Source organism: Staurois parvus, unplaced genomic scaffold, assembly GCF_062004578.1.
Source record: "Staurois parvus isolate SC_StPar_1 unplaced genomic scaffold, SC_StPar_1.0 ptg000052l, whole genome shotgun sequence".
Lineage (NCBI taxonomy): Eukaryota > Metazoa > Chordata > Amphibia > Anura > Ranidae > Staurois > Staurois parvus.
In genome coordinates, this window is record NW_028317848.1 from 623,468 (window position 1) to 642,277 (window position 18,810).

At 37.6% G+C, this 18,810-nt stretch overlaps 1 protein-coding gene across 1 annotated transcript in view; it reads right to left on the reverse strand.

The window, feature by feature from the left end:
- Positions 1-18,810, reverse strand: part of VPS13B (vacuolar protein sorting 13 homolog B) — a 1,305,797-nt gene that overhangs the window by 310,377 nt on the left and 976,610 nt on the right. Inside the window, exon 35 of the mRNA XM_089666424.1 lies at positions 8,945-9,082. Within this exon, the coding sequence (XP_089522550.1) occupies positions 8,945-9,082 (138 nt within the window). The remainder of the gene's footprint in view (positions 1-8,944; positions 9,083-18,810) is intronic.

The window sequence follows — 18,810 nt, forward strand, 5'->3', positions numbered from 1 at the left end:
CACTTCCTGTTCCATGGCCAAAACAGGAAGTAAGAGGAAATCCCTCTAAAATGAGGCAATCCTGTAGTGTCACCAGAACCTGTGTCCCCCCATTGGAAGATTTTGTCTCTATTACGATTCTGATTTCAACCCAAAATTTGAAATTTTCTATTACTTTCGATGATAATGGTAAACAGGACAAATAGAGAGGGTGAATTTCCCTAAGGAAGGCACAGGCAGCAATAAAAACCTGACAGATGTTCTTTCCCTCTCCGCTCAATCCAATACTAAAAAAGAATTTTTGACTTTATTTACATTTTAATAGGACATTTTACACAACTTATAATTCATGAAAATTACAAATCATATTGGTATCACCAAGTTAAATAGATGACATAAAAATGTAAAAGCTTTCCCTGAAACTCAGAGACAGTTGGCAACTACTCATATAGACAGAACTCAATCCCCTTCATCCTAAACTTGTTTGCATAATGCTGCTGTGTTAAAGTCACAAAACCATGTCTGCAATGGACTAATGAAAAACTATCAGGAAGCCGAAATGTTTTTTAGCAAATGACCCTCTCTTAATTAGAAAAGTCTGCACTCCCGCCAGCTCCACTTCTCACGTGTCAAGAATCATTAAATCATAAGGAGGAAAAAAATCTTATTTCAAAGTTAACGAATGCCATGCTTAACATAACAGCTAAAATGAAATGAAGTGGGCACATTCTTTGGTTTCCACATGAAGTCATGCTAAGCAGCCTACAGATTAACTTGTAAGAACGATTAATTACTTTTCATGAAGGGAACCTGACCTAACATTTTCTATACTTTGTAGGTAAAGAAAAAAAAATCCCTCATACAGCTGTGATACACATAAGGCATTACAAATATACCCTTATCTTTGGATGTGAAATTCAATTTAATGGTTTTATAGGTCTTCAAATGACTGTCACATGACTATATGTATACTTTATATACATGCGGCTCATGTCATCTTTTTAGCAAAATTATACCCAAGGAGATGTTTGTGCATCTTTTGTACTTTTTTTACCCAAAATGTTCCAAGAAGGTAAAATACATGTTCAATTAAAATATGACAAGCAGAAAATAATAAAAATATAAAAAAATGTAAATAAATAAAAACAATATTTTAATTATTTAAAAACATTTACTGGTTATTTAAAAACTCAATTTAAGAAAAATGATATACGAGTATTAATCTTGAAACATGTTGTATCGATTTTTATTTCACAGCTTACCACAATTTCAGATTAACTGAAAGTCTTATATATATCTATATCTATATATATATATATATATATATATATACAGATATATATCTATATATATCTATATATACATATATATATATATTTTTTTTTTTACTAAACTGGTGACATTTTCACCTACACTAACTTTTATTTTTTTTCTTTTAAATATGTAATATGCTTTACATAGCAGTGACAGGTTTCCCAGAGAAAACAAACACAATATATTTGTAAGTAATTTCAAATTAATTGTTCATCATGCTTTTTCAGTGTCTTTTAAATGCAATATTATTTTGGTAACAGATGCATTCCTGTTGTATTGCACGTTAAGTAATTCTGCAACTAAAAATGATCACAAGCTGTCTGTTAAAGAGTTAACATACAGTGTTACATGAGAATGAAGTAGGATTTATGGTATAGTGAAATAATCTGCCATGGACATACTTAAGACTACCAGTGATACACACGCACACAAAGAGATGCACAATAAACAAACACAAAATAGTGGCACCCACATCAGTGATGCACTTATACAGCACACACACACTTGCCCTCCCTACCTCTGCTATTCCCCAGTCTCCCTCTAGTTTAGCCCTGCCACAGGCTAACAGAGTTGGGAACAGGTGGCCCTGCTTTCAATTACGGAAGGCTAGCATGGCAGTGTGAGGCCTGGATTAGTTCACCTTCTCACTGGGAATTTGCCTCGGTTGGGATTGGATTTATTATAGCTTCACACATGGAACGCGGCTCATGTCAGCTGAGGGCAGTGACACATCATATGATTCAAATTAACCTGCTGTGGACTGTTCCGCGGGGCTCGAGATTGTGTATTAAAATGACGACATTTTTAAAACAGTTTGATGGAAACCAGGAACCCTTAAGTGCAATGGTTCCAATTTGTTCCAACTAATCTATCACCTGCTGGATATATTATTCTAAAGGGTTTTTGGTAGCCGAGCCTTTTTCAGCCTTTCATATAATACTAAGCTAGCTAATGGGTGTAATTGTGCCTTTTTAAATGAAAGCAAAATATTTTTGTGGCAGGGAGAAAATGTAATGTGGTATATATATTCTCTGACAAACAGCTATGAGGTAACTAATGAAAAAAGATTACAGTCCAGGAACAGGCAGGTTTTTGCACCGAGGATAATATTTCAATACATTATTCTAGCATACATTTATTTTACAAATGCCACACTAAACTTCCATCTGAAAGCTCAGTATAAATTTGTGCTGAAAGCTTGTACTTTATCATAGCTTAACTAAAAGTCTTAGCCCTGTGTAGGAATAAGAAGTAAAAAAAAAAAAAAAAAATTCTTCTTTTCATATGTACCCAATAAAAATAAAAACAGCATTTTTGGAGAGAATACATTTGATATCAGCATAATGGAGTGATCAGAGTGCAGGAGTGGACAGAGATTGGAGTAGTAAAGCACAAATGCTTTGTTGCATTACTAAGCAGAAGGAACAGCAATACAATTTTAATAAGTGAATATGGCTGTCCACTGCACACACTTTATTTGATTTAAAAATGATTGCTGATTGTTATTTATAAAATTCTTCTTAAGAATAGGCATAAGAGTATATTATTAACACTACTTATCTCACCTTTAATAGTGGTTTTTAATGTACACAAAGATATTTGTGCCACTGAAAAGTTACATATTCAACCCTTATCTTTCAAAACATTGAAATTGTGATTAATGAAAAGCAATAGAAAAAATTAACACATATAAAAACAGATACTTTGCTGCAAATGGTAACAATTTGCTAAAAAAGTTGATGCACAAAATATTTTATATATAAGAACTATATGTAATGTAGTGATAGATAAAAATAAAATAAAAAGAATTATAATATACATAATGGTTTCTTTTAAATGTCCCAAATATTCAGTCAGTAATAATAGTTCAGAATTCCCAGGGCAAAGCAGACACAGTACAAGAAAAGAAAATGTTTTTGAATGTAACAGTTAAAGTTTTAGTTTAAAAAGAATATTACAAACAAATGGTTTACAGTGGAAAATATAATTCAGCTCTGCTAAATTATATATTTTAGTTGTACTGTATGTACTGTACATTACACTATATATGTATATCTAATGAAGAAAAAAAATGTAATCTGAACATTTGAAACTATACAACATTACTCCATGAACTCACTTTTTAAAGAAGGTATTGCAATAGGAGAATCAGAATATTAAAACATGATGGCCACATGTCTATGCAGATCCTAAATGAGCTGAATAACTAAAGTTTAAAACAATATAGCTCTTTCAACACCCAATTTTTTGGCAAATGCATAAGTTTTATATTGGCATGCAGGTGTTCTATATCTAATGTAGTACAAGTGGGAGCAACCTCTACTTTTTCTTTCAGAAATAACTTATAATGCACACATTAAACTTTTAACTGAATATCAGCTGATAAAGCTTTTTTTTTTTGTTTCTCTTTATGTTTCTCTATATGGTAACACAAAATGCCTATTTTCCGAGAGTTTTTATTGACAGCATTTAGGCTATTCAATTTTTGGTTTATCACTTCAATGAAAAAGGCAAAAAACATTTCTTTAGGAACCTACATACAGTAGCTGTTTAAGTGGCTGAATTTGTGCAGATATGTTTTTTTAGCTGTCACATTTACATTTGTGAACTCATGGTACCTCTCCAAAATATGCTTAACAAACCATAACGCACTGATATTAGAATTTACACCAATAAATACACTGAGGAAGGAAGATGTCTAGAGTACTATAGTCTGATCACACTGACAATAGCAAGAACACCAGCAAGGCTTAAAAAAAGAGGGAAAGCATAGGGAAAAAAAATCAAAAACTAGTTTGAACAAAAATAACCCCTAGGTGGTACTGCTGCTTCAAATTATACACAAGAGTTTCATGCGACTTCGGAAAAGCAGCAGCTTCACACAATAGGGACTAAATATGCTACAACTTTCTGTAATATAGAGATAATTGTTATACAACATAAACCAATAACAGAAGCACTAAATTAAAGACTAAATTATTGACTAACAGAGTTTTTTTTTTTGTGCCGCATTGCTTTTGAAACACAAAAGAATTGAAGCTCCTATATAGGCAGAATTCTCCCTACTTAGTACACCAAGTCACCATCCTTGTTTTTTTGAAGTCTGTAATTCACGTCACTGTTATTACTTCATGTACAGAGCAATGTCTATGAGCCTTAGATATTAATAAAAAATAATAATAATAAAAATAATCTATTCCTGATGTTTAGGGCATCATTTTGTGTGGTTAAAGCAATAAAACACCTGCCTTCAGTTCCAGTTCACCTGGATACCTACAAATACAATTCACTACTGATACACTTTTGAAAAAAAAGTAAAATCGTTTAAAAATTTGTAAAAATGTTTCACTATCTTGTGACATATTCAAATACTAACCTGTTTAAAAAAAGATCATATTTTAGCATTTTTAGAAAATGTTTTTACAACTGTTTACATTTACAGATATAAAAATACTATTACATATGGTAACTGGCTAACTGGTAGAGGTTAATTTCTATAATTTTATGTGTAGTATGAATAAACCAAAAAGCAACACAATCACAAAACTCTTAATAGGCTCTACTTGTAGTATGTAAAAAAGAAAAATCCCTTATGTATTATATTTATTTAAATCTGCTTTTTCCAACTCTAACAGTGGTTATATACGGACAATTATTGTGTGAGCAATTTTTTTATAACATATACTGTATTACAACAAAAGAAAAATGACAAAAATAGCAAGAACAACTTAGATTTTTTATCGACTATCTTGTAATTTATTTTCCTTTAGATAAGTACATTTTCCTCACTTTTTTAAATTTTAAGATCATTTAATTTTTAAACAATAAAATAAAGATTAAATTTTGGATAAAAGTAATTCAATTAACACTTCCAAAAATATACATATACTGTTAAATTTTAATAGTCACAAATATTGGTTCCTGACTCGACAAACATCATTAATGAAATTTACTTTAAATATAAAACAAAAACTTTCTGTAAAGTGAGGAAAGGTGAGAACATTTCTTAGGTTTTTGTTGTCCTTGTTAGATAGATTGACCCTGTTAGTTCTGGGGACCACCACTGACACAAAACTGAAAATGAGGGGGAAAAGAAAATTTGGAGCTGTCACCATAATAGAAATAAAGAGGGAATCTTTGAAATCTTCCAATGGGGACACTTTTTTAAAGACATTTGTCTAAGAAGGCATATCCTATGCTTTGGAAATATTTCTTTTTATTTTCTGTTATGTGTACAAGACAACAGGACACAGATGAATAAAAGTGATGGGTTTTAGTCATTCCATACTATTCAAAGTGGAAAAAAAAAAGATTTCAGCTATAGATAAGAGTGTGGCAGTTTATGCTGTGGTTCACTGGTCCCCTACCTGTACAGCCCTGTGTGGGGCAGGATTGACAGCTGACAAATGAAGCCTTACCCTGTAACCCGGAGTAATTGTCAAAGAGAAGATGATTAAATGAAAGTTAAGAAAAAATAGGAGTTACAATAATTTAGAGTTAATGTTAATTGTAAATTTAACTGCTGTCTGCATAAAGGTCTATTCAAACTATAGTGATCGGTTGCATTGCAGCCCATTCAATTTAAATGATCTTCCACCATAGCCAAAAATTTTAATTTCACCATCACTTTTCTGATGTATTGCACCATAATACACTGCTTGTGTGTTATGGTGAAGTGAAGATGCTTTATCAACGAATGCATTAGTGCGTTGGGATGCCATTCAAAACACCAAAATGTATTGATCTGAATGAGTTTTGTAATATTTCATTAACCAATTTAGTACTAGGTGCTGTTTTAAAACAGTGCTGGGATAGCACAGCTATTCATACCGGCACTGTTGTAAAACTGCACTTGAAATCACTGTTTAATTTTTTTGTTGCCACAGAACCTGAAAGCGCTCAGGAGTTGAACACTTCTGGGATCTTTTTTCACAGCAGAGACTTGCCACGATGGTACCCAGGAGGGACAAGTAAGTCCAGGACACATATTGGTGGGAGGAGAGGTAGTGGGATGGAGTACTCAGGCATGAAGGATGATGTGGCAATTTTCAGAGCTTTTACAGGTTTAATCCAGCCAGCAATATATTTTTATTAGACGTGATCTGTTGTTGCAGGACTACATAGAGGGCAAGATCAGGTCTGACCTGTTTTAGACACCCTATAAAAAAAAAAAAAAAAAATGGGGGCTGAGTGAGGGTGGGGCAGGACGATTTCTGCTAAGGTATGCAACACAAGGGACACATTACACTGAAGGAAAGCAATGTCCATTTTTCTACTGTTTTATTTTTATTTTTTTTGTAAACTCAGGCTTTAACTTTTACACATAATGTTTTTCCTGGGTGTGTCACATTGTAATGTACTAAAAATATCAAATGAACAAAACAAAGCTATTGTGTGGGATTGTGTGGATTTATGGGAGGAAACTTTAAGCACCTTATATTTACTAAGTTGACCTCACTTGTCTAGAGCCTTATTTAGATTTTAACATATCTAGAGATTCATGCCAAGCAGGGGAGAGGGGGCATTATCTCTCTCCACCCAAGTCCTACTCCAGAATAAAAAATATTGCACTGAACCTTCAATTGTGTTATTACAAAATCAGAAAACATTCCTTATCTACCAACCAGGCAATACAACTTTCAAAGTAAAAAAAAACATAATCAATAAGGCACATGTTCTAAATATTAAATTCACTTATTTTGTCCACTTTTGTGGACAAGAATACCCATTAAGTGTTTAAAGCTACTTTGAGGCTCTTTTTAATCAATATATAATTTTGGATAAGAAAAAGGAATTTACATCAAAGATAACATCTCTAACAGCCAAGATTAAAACCCCTGAAAAGACACATAAAGGAGACCCTACAGATGCTTCCGGATTTCAAACAACTTAACTCTGACCTGTAAAGAATTTTATCTGGCAGCACTGAAAATGTTCTTCCCTAGACAGTTATTCTACAGGAGAAATATGATTTTTGTACTCAGTGTAAAGTACTTTTCTTGGAGTCCTTTGAGGGACACAGGAATTCTATAGAATCTCATGTTATACTGATACCAACAGGAAAGATGGACACTGGCAAAAAAAAAAAAACATTTGCCAATGGATAACCCTGCCCAAACCATCATGCCTCAGTTTTGTTGCAAAGCAGTACCATGAGCATTAAAATAAACACAGAATAGTGGGACCTGTAGACTCCATGTCTGAAAATAGCATCAATAAGGCCTGACTAACTGGCTGGTAGAACATGAAAGTATGTGTGAACAGAAGATCATGTGGTAGCCTAGCAAATCCAGCAATAATTGCTTAATGAAGAAAAAAAAAAAAAGAATCAAGCACAAATCTAGGAGATTACACCTTGACAGAAAGGGGTAGGATGATGGTCTATCTGTTGACAGAAGTTGGTATACACTTATGAGGTCTATCTTGGATACCAAAAGTGTTCCTGAAAGAACCAATGGCTGAGAGATGGCTCAGAGGTGGTCCTCAGCAGAAAGCTGAACCAGACCATAGGGAGTTCTTTCACATAGAAGCTAAAGTGGAACTAGGTCCTGCAGATTGCTTGTACACTCAGAAAAACCCAGTTCTGTTTGCAATAGATAAAAGTGAATGCCAAACAAAACAAAGCTAGGGGTTAAGATCCTAACTAAAGCTGGGTATACATGTAGCTTTTTTTTCATTCAAGCAGCGGGTTGGACAAAAGGAAATTGAGAGATGCATGCATCAATACAAGGAATGCTGATGCAGGCATTTCTCCAGCTGTTCTGTTGTATTCTGACAGGACAGACTCCTTATTCCTTCCATAAGAATCAGAGACCAGTGCTTGCAGCCATTGGCTGTGATCACTGATCAAATGTTGGTTGTCCAGCATGACTGTTTGACAGAAGCCAATCATTGAACCAACTGAATTTCGGTACATGTGTACTGGGTTTAATTTCCTAATTGCCCAGATAAACTTCAATACTAAGGGCAATGAGGCCTAAAATAGAGCTCCAAGTACCGTGCCTTCCTAAAGTACTTAGTGGATACAGGTAAATGCTGGAAAGAAATCTACTGATTGCTCAGAAGTAATGGGGAAAGCACTGAGCTGAGAAAATCACACTAAACATCTGGTTCAGGGTAGGTAGTGCTGTTTGAGAACAACTTCACATAAGAATTCACAGCAGCTTTGTAATCAGCCAGAAGTTTGAAAACCAGACTCCATGAGCACAATATGACTGTGGTCTGTTATGCTTACTTTGTTCTGCATTAGAATGCATCGTCTGCTGTCTAAGCCTGGAAGAGCTGTGCTGTAACATGTGATGGCTGTTCAAAAACAATATGACTGACAAACACAAGTTACAATAGAAAACAAATCGTTTGTAAGCTGGGTTGAACTATGACGCCTGTAAGACTGTTATGAGAGACTACAGATTTACAGCCCCTACCTAATGGTTCTTATCCCCTATGCCTTGCTTAAGTACCAATACAAGTTACCATGTTTTGCTGCTCCCATTGTTGAACTCCTCACTGACAACTCACTGTTGATTCTTACTACAACGTATACCTTAAACCTGATGTATGTTGTTCATTTGCCCCTGTGTGAGTGACACGGTTGTTATACTGTATATTACCATGAAAACAAAAACGAATGAAACAAGAAAAACAACGCTACCTGGTCCATTCAGGAAATCTTTTATTTGTAGTGTGATCAGTGGTGGAGGAATCCCTGTTCTGGTATTGGCGTCTCCTGCTGCTGTCTGTAGCCAGATTTTGGTGTAATCAAGGCTTTCTGGCAATGTCTTCCCAGTATCTATGATAGGATGAAAACACAATTATGCAAAGGAAGTTTTGGCATTAAAATTAACATAGCATAAAACATTTGGACAACACATTAGTTATTATTAAAGAATACTGACCAATAACTATAAAGGTATTTGCACATTTAAAAAAAAAAGGTGATTTTTTAATGGGTCAACAGTTGAGATTAAAAATAAATACTTTCATACCCAAAGGAAACCTGTGCTGACAGAATATGAAGGCCACTATTACTGACCTCTCTGTTTAGAAGAGCTTGTTGCTTGGGTGTCATTTTGATTCAGTAGCCACATTTGGAACAAGAATGCAGATCAAGAGTTCTAACATAATTTTCCATGCTTGCTCCAGTTCAGTTACTGAAAGGCTGAATCCACACTGACTTATAATAAAATGCAGGGAAAATGGATGTACATTTCCATCCATTTTATGTACGTTCTAATGTGTGTCAATGCAAAGCAAGGAAGATTTGCCTGAAAGCCCAGCCTCTCGTGTCAGACCAAGAAAATAGAGTGGGAAGGCCTGAACTTGGGTGTAAAGATTTTACTAAGTCACAAAGCAATTCCTGCACCTGGAAACAAGCGTTTTCAGAATGCAGTTGAACTAGGATATAAGAATGCCAACATATGGCTGTCCATCTGCAATTAAGGTACTTGAATACACTTGGGTATATGGACCCCTCCTCCATGTCCAGATGTAACCAGTTGGGGAAGATAGATCACCAACTGAATACACCAAAGTTGAGCACAGCGAATGGAACTAGAATATGAAGCTCTGCCCAGGTCATGATCTGAACTACTATTCTTTCAGCAAGATCTCCTGTTCCTTCTTGAGGGTAAAGGCAAGCCTGTTCTGTGGCATTGTTCAACTAGATTCTGATCAGGTGACCCAACAAGTGGATGATTCAGTGGTGTACAAGGAACCACATTTCTTGAAGCTTTACCATGTACACCTGGAAAGGAGATTATCCAGTGATGGGATTTTGCATAAGGTGGAAAGGGAAGTCTTTCCTGAATCAAGAGCTGGAAGACTGCTCCACCAGGCCAGGAATTGATTGATCCTATGGGGCAGGCAACAATGTCTGCTCAAAAACCCAGATGACTTGTCACACAACAACAGAGTGATAAATTGAGATGGTCTGTGAAGACTGGAGAAAAGAGGCTGGTTACCCATAGACATACAATTGCTCCTGTTACAACTCAGAGACAGGTATTTCCTATCCTGAGGATCACAGACATGAGAACAAATACACTGTAGATTTTTCAACAAAAAGAAAACATTCTGGTCTTGGCTGCTTGCAAGTGATAACATTATTCCAGCACCATTGTCCAAAAAAGCCCATGCCAATTGTTGATTTCAAAGGATATCACCTAAGTATTCAATAATGGGCATGCCATGAGAATGCACTAGGGCAAGCAATAGGGTCAGCACCCAGGAAATATGTGGCGTGGTGGGGTACGACTGAAAAGTAAGAGTGCTGAAAGGACAGTTATCTGTAGGTATGCATCCTACGTGACCACAGAGTTCATTCAGTCCCCCTGGCAAAGGGAAGGAATAGGAAAATACTGTGGAAGCTATATATATAAGTATTGAAACAAATTACCTTGGAGTCTACAAGGATTAGCAAATGTACTTCCACTTTGGAAAGCTCCCTCTTGCTGATGAATGCTTCTCTGAGCATTAGCAGGATTTTTATTGCAGACTTTGCAGGTGGCCAGAGAACCAAGTATGGGAGTCCTAGATGTACATACTCCAGAAGTAAAAAAATGAAAGGGAAACAACTTGGAAGACCTTTCCCTTGGAGCTGAGGAAGATGGGTGCTTCTGCCTTCAGTGACATACTTGATAATAAAATCAATGGCTGGTCCAAAGAGACGTCTCGATGACCATGCAGGTAAGATGGGAATACCAGGCTGATCCCCCAGTTTTAGAGTAGTGTGCACTGCATTAATAAAAGCTAAGTTCATTAGTAATAATAGATTATTGCAACTCACTAAGGATAATCTTGTCAGGTAGAGATCAGAGTACCTCAGAATCAGAGTCAGATATAGTCATGGTGTGCAACGTCTCAAAAGCCACTTGGGCCATTGGCAGATCCACCAAAATATCTGCAGGGGAAGGCCCAGCAACACACTTAAACCTTATGTAGTCAGAGGCAGCCTGAAACTGCTAGTTGAGTAAGTAGAGTGCAACACCTAGCGCATTACATCAACACCCACTCCCTCATTGTTAACCCCTTCTGTGACAGGAACTAGAGGAAAATGGGAATTTTTGCAAGCACCCAATGATACAAATGAAGTAGCTATAAATGCTCAGACTGATTGACTTACTAACAGAGTAAAACATCAGAGGCAGGGCAAGCACTGAAACATCGCCAATGGCTTTTAACCCAGAAAGAGCTTCAAGGTTGACTTGTTACCAGAATGGGAACTGGAAAGCATCTTACATGGAACCCAGCACCAAAAGGTCACTTCCAGGATATCCCTGCAAAATTCAGTCCTGCAGGGTCTGGTCACACACTCTAAAAGTGAGATAGACCATGCCAGATAGCTGCAATTGTAGAGACCAGCTGTGTAAAGAAATGGTAACCTTAAGATCTTTGTACAACTAATAACAAGGGTCTGGTTTAGGGCCTATTGATTTTATGAAAAGAGCAGTCTAGTTAATAGGTTATTAATATCTGGTATATGGAAAGTGTACTATGTGCTCTGGGACAGGACAACTTCGCTTTGTGAATATGTCCTCTGCCATATGCAAAAAGGAAAGCCCACTACAGTAGATGGTCTGTTGCCTAGTTTGAAGAACCTAGCAACCAATGTGACAGCTATTTAAGACCTGTGAGTTAGTCTGAAACTACCTTTATCAACTATCAAATTTCTGAAACAGCTTTCATACATACACAACCCTTTAATAAAACTGATCTAGAAAAGGCATCAAAATATCAAATAACTTATGACATTCTGAACAGAATTCTGCGGTTCCCCCAGTCTTTAACCAGCACTCAGCAAGACTTAACCCACTAAGCCAACCAATGCCAAGAGTCCACTTAGTCTTTAACTTCAAAAGCGCACAACCATTTGCAAAGATGAATGCAAATATGCTGGACAACATCCAAACCCTAGGAGCACCTTGCATTTTAAAACTACTTAGAAGGAACCAAGACTGTTTAAGGCCTTGAACTGAACACAAACACTGAATAACCCATTTTACAAATAAACATTTACAATGTAAAGCTTCGGCTGCCAACACATTTTGCTTAATCTATGTATTTGTATAAAATCATTATTTGCATTTAGTCTCTGTACTGCGTATTCAGTGCTGTTGGACCCTAGGGAAAATTCTGCCTTATGGACACAATTAATTATGTCCTTAAATCCCTTAATAGTAATAAAACTAGTTTTAGCCTTTGAGACTCCCATAGCCAGTTACTACTCTGATTTGAATATGCAAAAATGTAAACAATGTTACAAATATTTAGAGTTCACTAAATTTGGCAGCTAGTGATCAGTATGTCTTTATAAAACTTGAAGGGATTCACATGGAGCTATAAATATCTTGGTCTCTGCCTTATTACTTCGGTAGATGGACTTTTATAGTGAATCTGAACACGCCATAGTAAAAATTGGTGCTAGCATGGCCCCAGTGAATTTTTCAAAAAGGTAGTTGTTCTATCACAGACTTGCTTCCTAGGCTTAAAGACAAAAACAATAATTTGCACATCCAGGACAAAAAAAAAGTTTATTTTAACCCTGCCCTGCATATCAGCTTAATGCTTACCTTATTTTTTGATTGCCTGCCACTCCAGTCAGTGTCCGAAAGTGAAGGAATTACTGACTATTTTCTGGTATGGAGAAGTGTGTTAATCACTACACATCACAGTTCTGGGATAATCAGTGTGGTCCACAAGGGCTGAATTACTAAAGGCAAATATGCTGTTCACTTTGCAAGGGAATTTTTAGTTAGCTTCATCTCACTAAACTAAGTGAAAAATTATTTGCAAAATGAACAGCCTAAAAAAAGTTCATAGCCGTATGTAACTCTTGTAAGATTTCTCCATTCTGGATGGAAGTGAAAACACATTTCTGACCAGATGAATGTAATGATTTACACAAACTATACTGTCCACTCGTGGTCACACCAGTGGACATGAGGCTACATTTCTTGCAGAATTTACTGAAATTACAGTCTAATTTCAGGTATAAAAGGGTAAGGATCCTGAAAGGAATATGTAGGTTGCTTTAATGACCTCCACCTGCAAATGCTAGTTGCCTGGTTGTGTTGCTGATCCTCTGGTCTCCATACTCTGCATCACTGAACCAGCACAAGTAGCCTACACATTTCTGATCTGCATAGTGATTTAAAGCATTCATGGTTGCAGAATGGTCTCCACAAGAGGCCCTAGGCTCAGTTTTGTAAACTAAAACCTTCATATCCTTGGCTATAACATAATTACATCTTATTGAATTGAATCTCCTACTTGTAAAAAGTGAATCTTTGCTCTCAGCATAATATCATTAGCATTTGTGAAAAGCAACATTTTGAATCCCATTGTAAATATTTGAGAAGAGTGATAGTGCTGATATTTTTTATGCTGTGTTATACTTTACTTCTAGGATAAAAGTTCATTTGTCTACAAAGAAAGCAGCTTGTGCTGACCATTTTGTGGTCAAATGGTTCTTTTAATCAGAGGTGCCTGAAAGATCTTGATACCACACAAAGCAAGTGAGGGTACAGTCCGATAATCGTTGGGTACAAAACTCAAAATATTCAAAGTACTGAAGCCACAGGATTGATCTGACAGCCAAGCAAGTAGCATTTGCAAGCAAGTCACCTATGACAGTGTACATATACTGTATGTCTCTGTAAACATTTCCTTTAAATAAAGATCACTGAATCCCAGAAATTGTACTAATTTATCACACCATTTATATTCCAGAAAGAAGCATATGCTGACAAATCTCAACAAAACAATGAAGCTGATGTACTAAAGAAATTGAGAATGTTCACACAATCATGTGCAGATAAAACAAGTAAATGGGAAAATAATTGGATAATTAAAAGGTAACTCCACTATGAATGTTATTAAAAATGACCCTTCTTTTTCAATCTGCAGTGCTGTAAATTAATATAAAATTCAGTGCAATATGGCAACCTGGAGGAGTCTTTACACCGCTGGTGTATGGAACATCCACCAACATGTCATTTTCTACTTCGGTGATTGGCTCACTGATTTTCTCAAAAGTTTTCACTAAGATACAAGTCAGAATTAAAGTAAAACTATAGGCAAAACGTCTTTTTTTTAAAAATTCTGTATAGAGTATAGGATAGGGTTACAATCATCTCACTTTTTTTTTTGCCATCTGTGTCCCATTGAGGAGATTTCTCTTCACTCCCTGTCCCATAGCTAAAACCTCCAGGTCAAAAGAACTATTTCTATATTGGAAGATATTCCCTCTATTACTTTTCTGGGGACAACCCAAAATATGGCATTTTCTTTTACATTTAATGATAATGGTATAAACCGGACAAATAGAGAAGGTGAATCTCTGTAACGGGAACAGAGAGCAATAAAAACTGACAGGTATTGCAATTCATCTCCACTCTATCCAAAACTGAAAAAAAGTTTTGCCCTTAGTTGTACTTTAAGGCATACTCTGCAACAAAAATGTAATTTTTGGTGAGATACTCCCTAAAGGGTTAATCACCTCTAGAGGGATGCAGACCCTTCAACTTTCCTCATTAGAACACTGCAAAAGCATCCCATTCAATTCCTCTACAGACAAACAAACCACTTTTTTTCAGAGCAGACACAGGTAGGGCTGTGCAACAGAGTTTGTTAAAATCCTTACAGTGTACATTGATCACCCAGAGGTGATTGTTTTTTTGTTTTGTTTTTTTCTCTAAAAAAACAGAGAGACTCTGAAGTGAATCTTCACACAATTTATTGTGTGAAGATTCTCAGCTTCTTTGGTAACTCAATCTCGCAATCGGTTATGAAACCTGTTTTCTCAACTATCATTTCTCATCCTCTAAAGTCACATTTTACACAGGTCACACTAACTCCAGGATTTCTGGACCAATCAGTAACGGCATATTACTCTATGGTGCACTGCACATACGTTACTATTGTATTACAATGGGGTGGGAGTTTCACATATAAACTCGAAAAGGAATTTTGCATCTTTGAACTTATCACGTGAGTCATATAGTGGCCATGTGATCCCCTAGAAAATCTAGAAGCTAAATGAAAATGATTGTAGGTTAAAAGGAAGAATTTAGACTGTCACTTTGCCTACATTCTTTCAGGTTTTGAACATTTATTTATGTTTATTATTCTATTAAATTTATTTTAATATTTAGAAAGACTGAAAACCTTTTGAAATCCATGCTTCACAATCAGGTCTTTGGCATAGGAAGAATTGTGTTGTGGACCAACATAGCCACTGCACATGCTTCTGTTCCAATACTGACTCCTCTCCACATTAAAATGATGTTCTGATTGCAGATCTCCACAACTGAGACCTATTTTATATATTTTGATGTAGGTAGCACTATAGCTCATATTTAAAAGGCATGGTCCACCATGGGAACCAGTCAAGAGCAATGATGTGCAACTGACACCAGAATGAGTTTCCATCTCCCTGCTCCCATTCACATCCAAACTCCTCGAGTGCCTAGTCTACACCCGCCTAAGCTCTCACCTCAATGACAACAACCTCCGCGATCCCCTACACTCCACCAAAACTGCCTTACTCAAACTCTCTAATGACCTGCTAACCGCCAAAGCTAATGGCCACTATTCAGTGCTCCTACTCCTTGACCTCTCCGCGTCCTTCGACACAGTCGACCACCCCCTCCTCCTCAAAAAACTACACTCCCTCAGCCTCAGAGATTCTGCTCTCTCCTGGCTCTCATCCTACCTGTCACAACGCTCTTTCAGCGTTACCTATAATGCTACCACCTCCCCCTCTCTGTTGGGGTCCCTCAAGGCTCCGTCCTCGGGCCCCTTCTCTTCTCCATCTACACCTCCTCCCTTGGCCAACTCATACACTCTCACGGCTTCAACTACCACCTCTATGCCGACGACACACAAATCTATCTCTCAACTCCCCACCTCACTACCTCAGTCTCCGCCCGAATCACACACCTACTGAGCGACATATCGGACTGGATGTCGCTCCACTTCCTTAAACTGAACCTCTCCAAAACCGAGTTTCTTGTCTTCCCCCCAGCCCGGACCCCACCCCCCCATTGACTTCTCCATCATGTCCAACAACGCCACCATCAAACCCACTCTGCAGGCCAGAGTACGTGATGTCATTCTGGACTCCAACCTATCCTTCCAGCCCCAACTCCAATCTTTAACAAACTCATGCAGACTCCACCTCCGCAACATCGCCAAAATACGTCCGTTCCTAACACCAGAAACCACTAAACAGCTCATCCACTCCCTCATCATTTCACGACTCGATTTCTGCAACTCCCTCCTTACTGGCCTGCCTCGCCGCTGGCTATCCCCGCTTCAGTCGATCCTGAATATGGCTGCCAGACTCATTCACCTTTCCAACCGCTCCGTTTATGCCACCCACCTCTGCCAATCCCTCCACGGGCTTCCGATTGCGCAACGGATCAAATTCAAAATCCTAACACTAACGTACAAAGCCGTCCACCATACTGCCCCGAACTACATCACCGACCTAATATCCAAGTACCACCCAGCACGCACACTCCGCTCCTCAGAAGACCTCCATCTCTCTAGTTCCCTGGTCTCCTCCTCCCATGCCCGCCTCCAGGACTTCTCCAGGGTGTCACCCATCCTCTGGAACTCCCTGCCCCAACCCATCAGATCACCTACTCTCCTCTCCATTAGGCGCACCCTGACAACCCACCTCTTCAGGGAAGCCTACCCCACCCCCTGCTAACTTGCCGACCTCCTCCACTCTTCCTACCACTCCATCCCCCACAGCTTTCTCCTCCTGTGCCACCATCCCCTCTGTCCTAGATTGTAAGCTCGAAAGAGCAGGGCCCTCGATCCCCTCATGTTTTGCATTGTATTGTTATTGTTCTGTCACATGTTCTGTCAACCTTTGTAATGTACAGCGATGAGCGAACTATTGGCGCTTTTTAAATACTGAATAATAATAATAATATACAGATAGTGGCTGAAAATGCTTGGAGGAGATCAGCAGGACTGAGATGCAAAAAAAGTTATAAAAAAAGCAAAAACAGTACTGTATTGATAAAAAAGGTAAAGACAACTGTTTATGTCACATAATCATTTAGTAAACTAAGAATCCGATTTATAAAGCAGCGTTATAACGTGCTATTAAATGACAAAACAATAAAAAGCAGGGGGAGAGTCTAATTACGTAACCTGTCAAGATCACATGGCTGACTCGCATTAAGCAGCCAAAACTCCAGACTGCATACCACTGCCCACATTCTATGACTGGGTGGCCCATAGTATGCCGTAGTACAACAAAGTATAATGGAGAGGAAGATAGGGATATTCACTCTCTATTATAAATGGGCCCTTAAATGTCATCCAGTTAGGATGAAGATCTACATCTAAATTTGTTTATGTGCATGCAAATAACTTAAAGTAACAGTAAGAGTAGGAACTCCTAAAAAAGAATGTGGAAAGTACCTAGGAACTGACTCACAAACATTTTAGTACTGCAGTCTCTAAGGGACATAAAATGCCATTAGGAAATTTCTTTGCTTTCCATGACCTGAACAAAACCAAGAGGGCCTAGGGACCGCTTTGTAAGTGCACCGTGCGCACCACCTTAATGGGATCGGCTGGCCACAATAATACAAATATTAAGGCCAGCCGTAGTTGCAGTCCCAGCCATCCTAACATTTATATTAGTGAGGCTTTTATTAAGCTATATTGTCAGGACGTTTTATTGGGGTATTAGAGAGTCCTAGGGGGGGGGGCACTTGTCCCATGGCCCAGTCTGCCCCTGGTTGTGACTCATTACTTGAGAAACATGGGTGTAGAGTGTTGCAACCAGCAATTCTGCAGTCAAAGTGACAACATGTGTAATCTGATTGGTTGCTACAAGTCAATGCGCTGTAACCACAGCTTGTTATGATGCTGTACTTGTCCTAATTGCAGGCTGGTAAACCTTATAAACCAGAATGCCTTTTGGTCACATTCCAGTGATGACCAAATAATACTAATAATTTTATAAGGCTTTAAATATGATGTAATATACTTTGTAAAATACCCAAGGATGCAGTCATCTTTCATGGAAAATGTAAAGCACCCCACCACTGTAGCAGCAACATTATGTCAGCCTTATTATGTTTGCATTACTTAAAGTAGAAATAAAGGCAACCATTTGCTCACTTTGGATATAATAAGGGAATGTTATATCCCTGTATCTCATTCTGGGTATTTCTGTTCACTTTCTGTCCCAAAGCCATAACAGAAAGCAAGAGTAAATCTCTGCAAAGTGAAGAAATCCCAGGTAGTCACCCAAACTAGTGTCCCCATTAGAAGATTTGAGCTCTATTCCTGGTATGGTGACAATCCAAAATGTGGCATTTTCTTTCATCTTCACTCTCAGTAATAATAGCAAACAGGACAAATAGAGAGGGTGAATCTCCCTAATGGGGCACAGGGAGCAACAAAGCGTAAGCTTAATCGGTGGGGTAGATCAATGGTTCAGTGCTTAGTGCTGTGACCTTCCTGGATTCCACTTCCAGCATGGACATAATC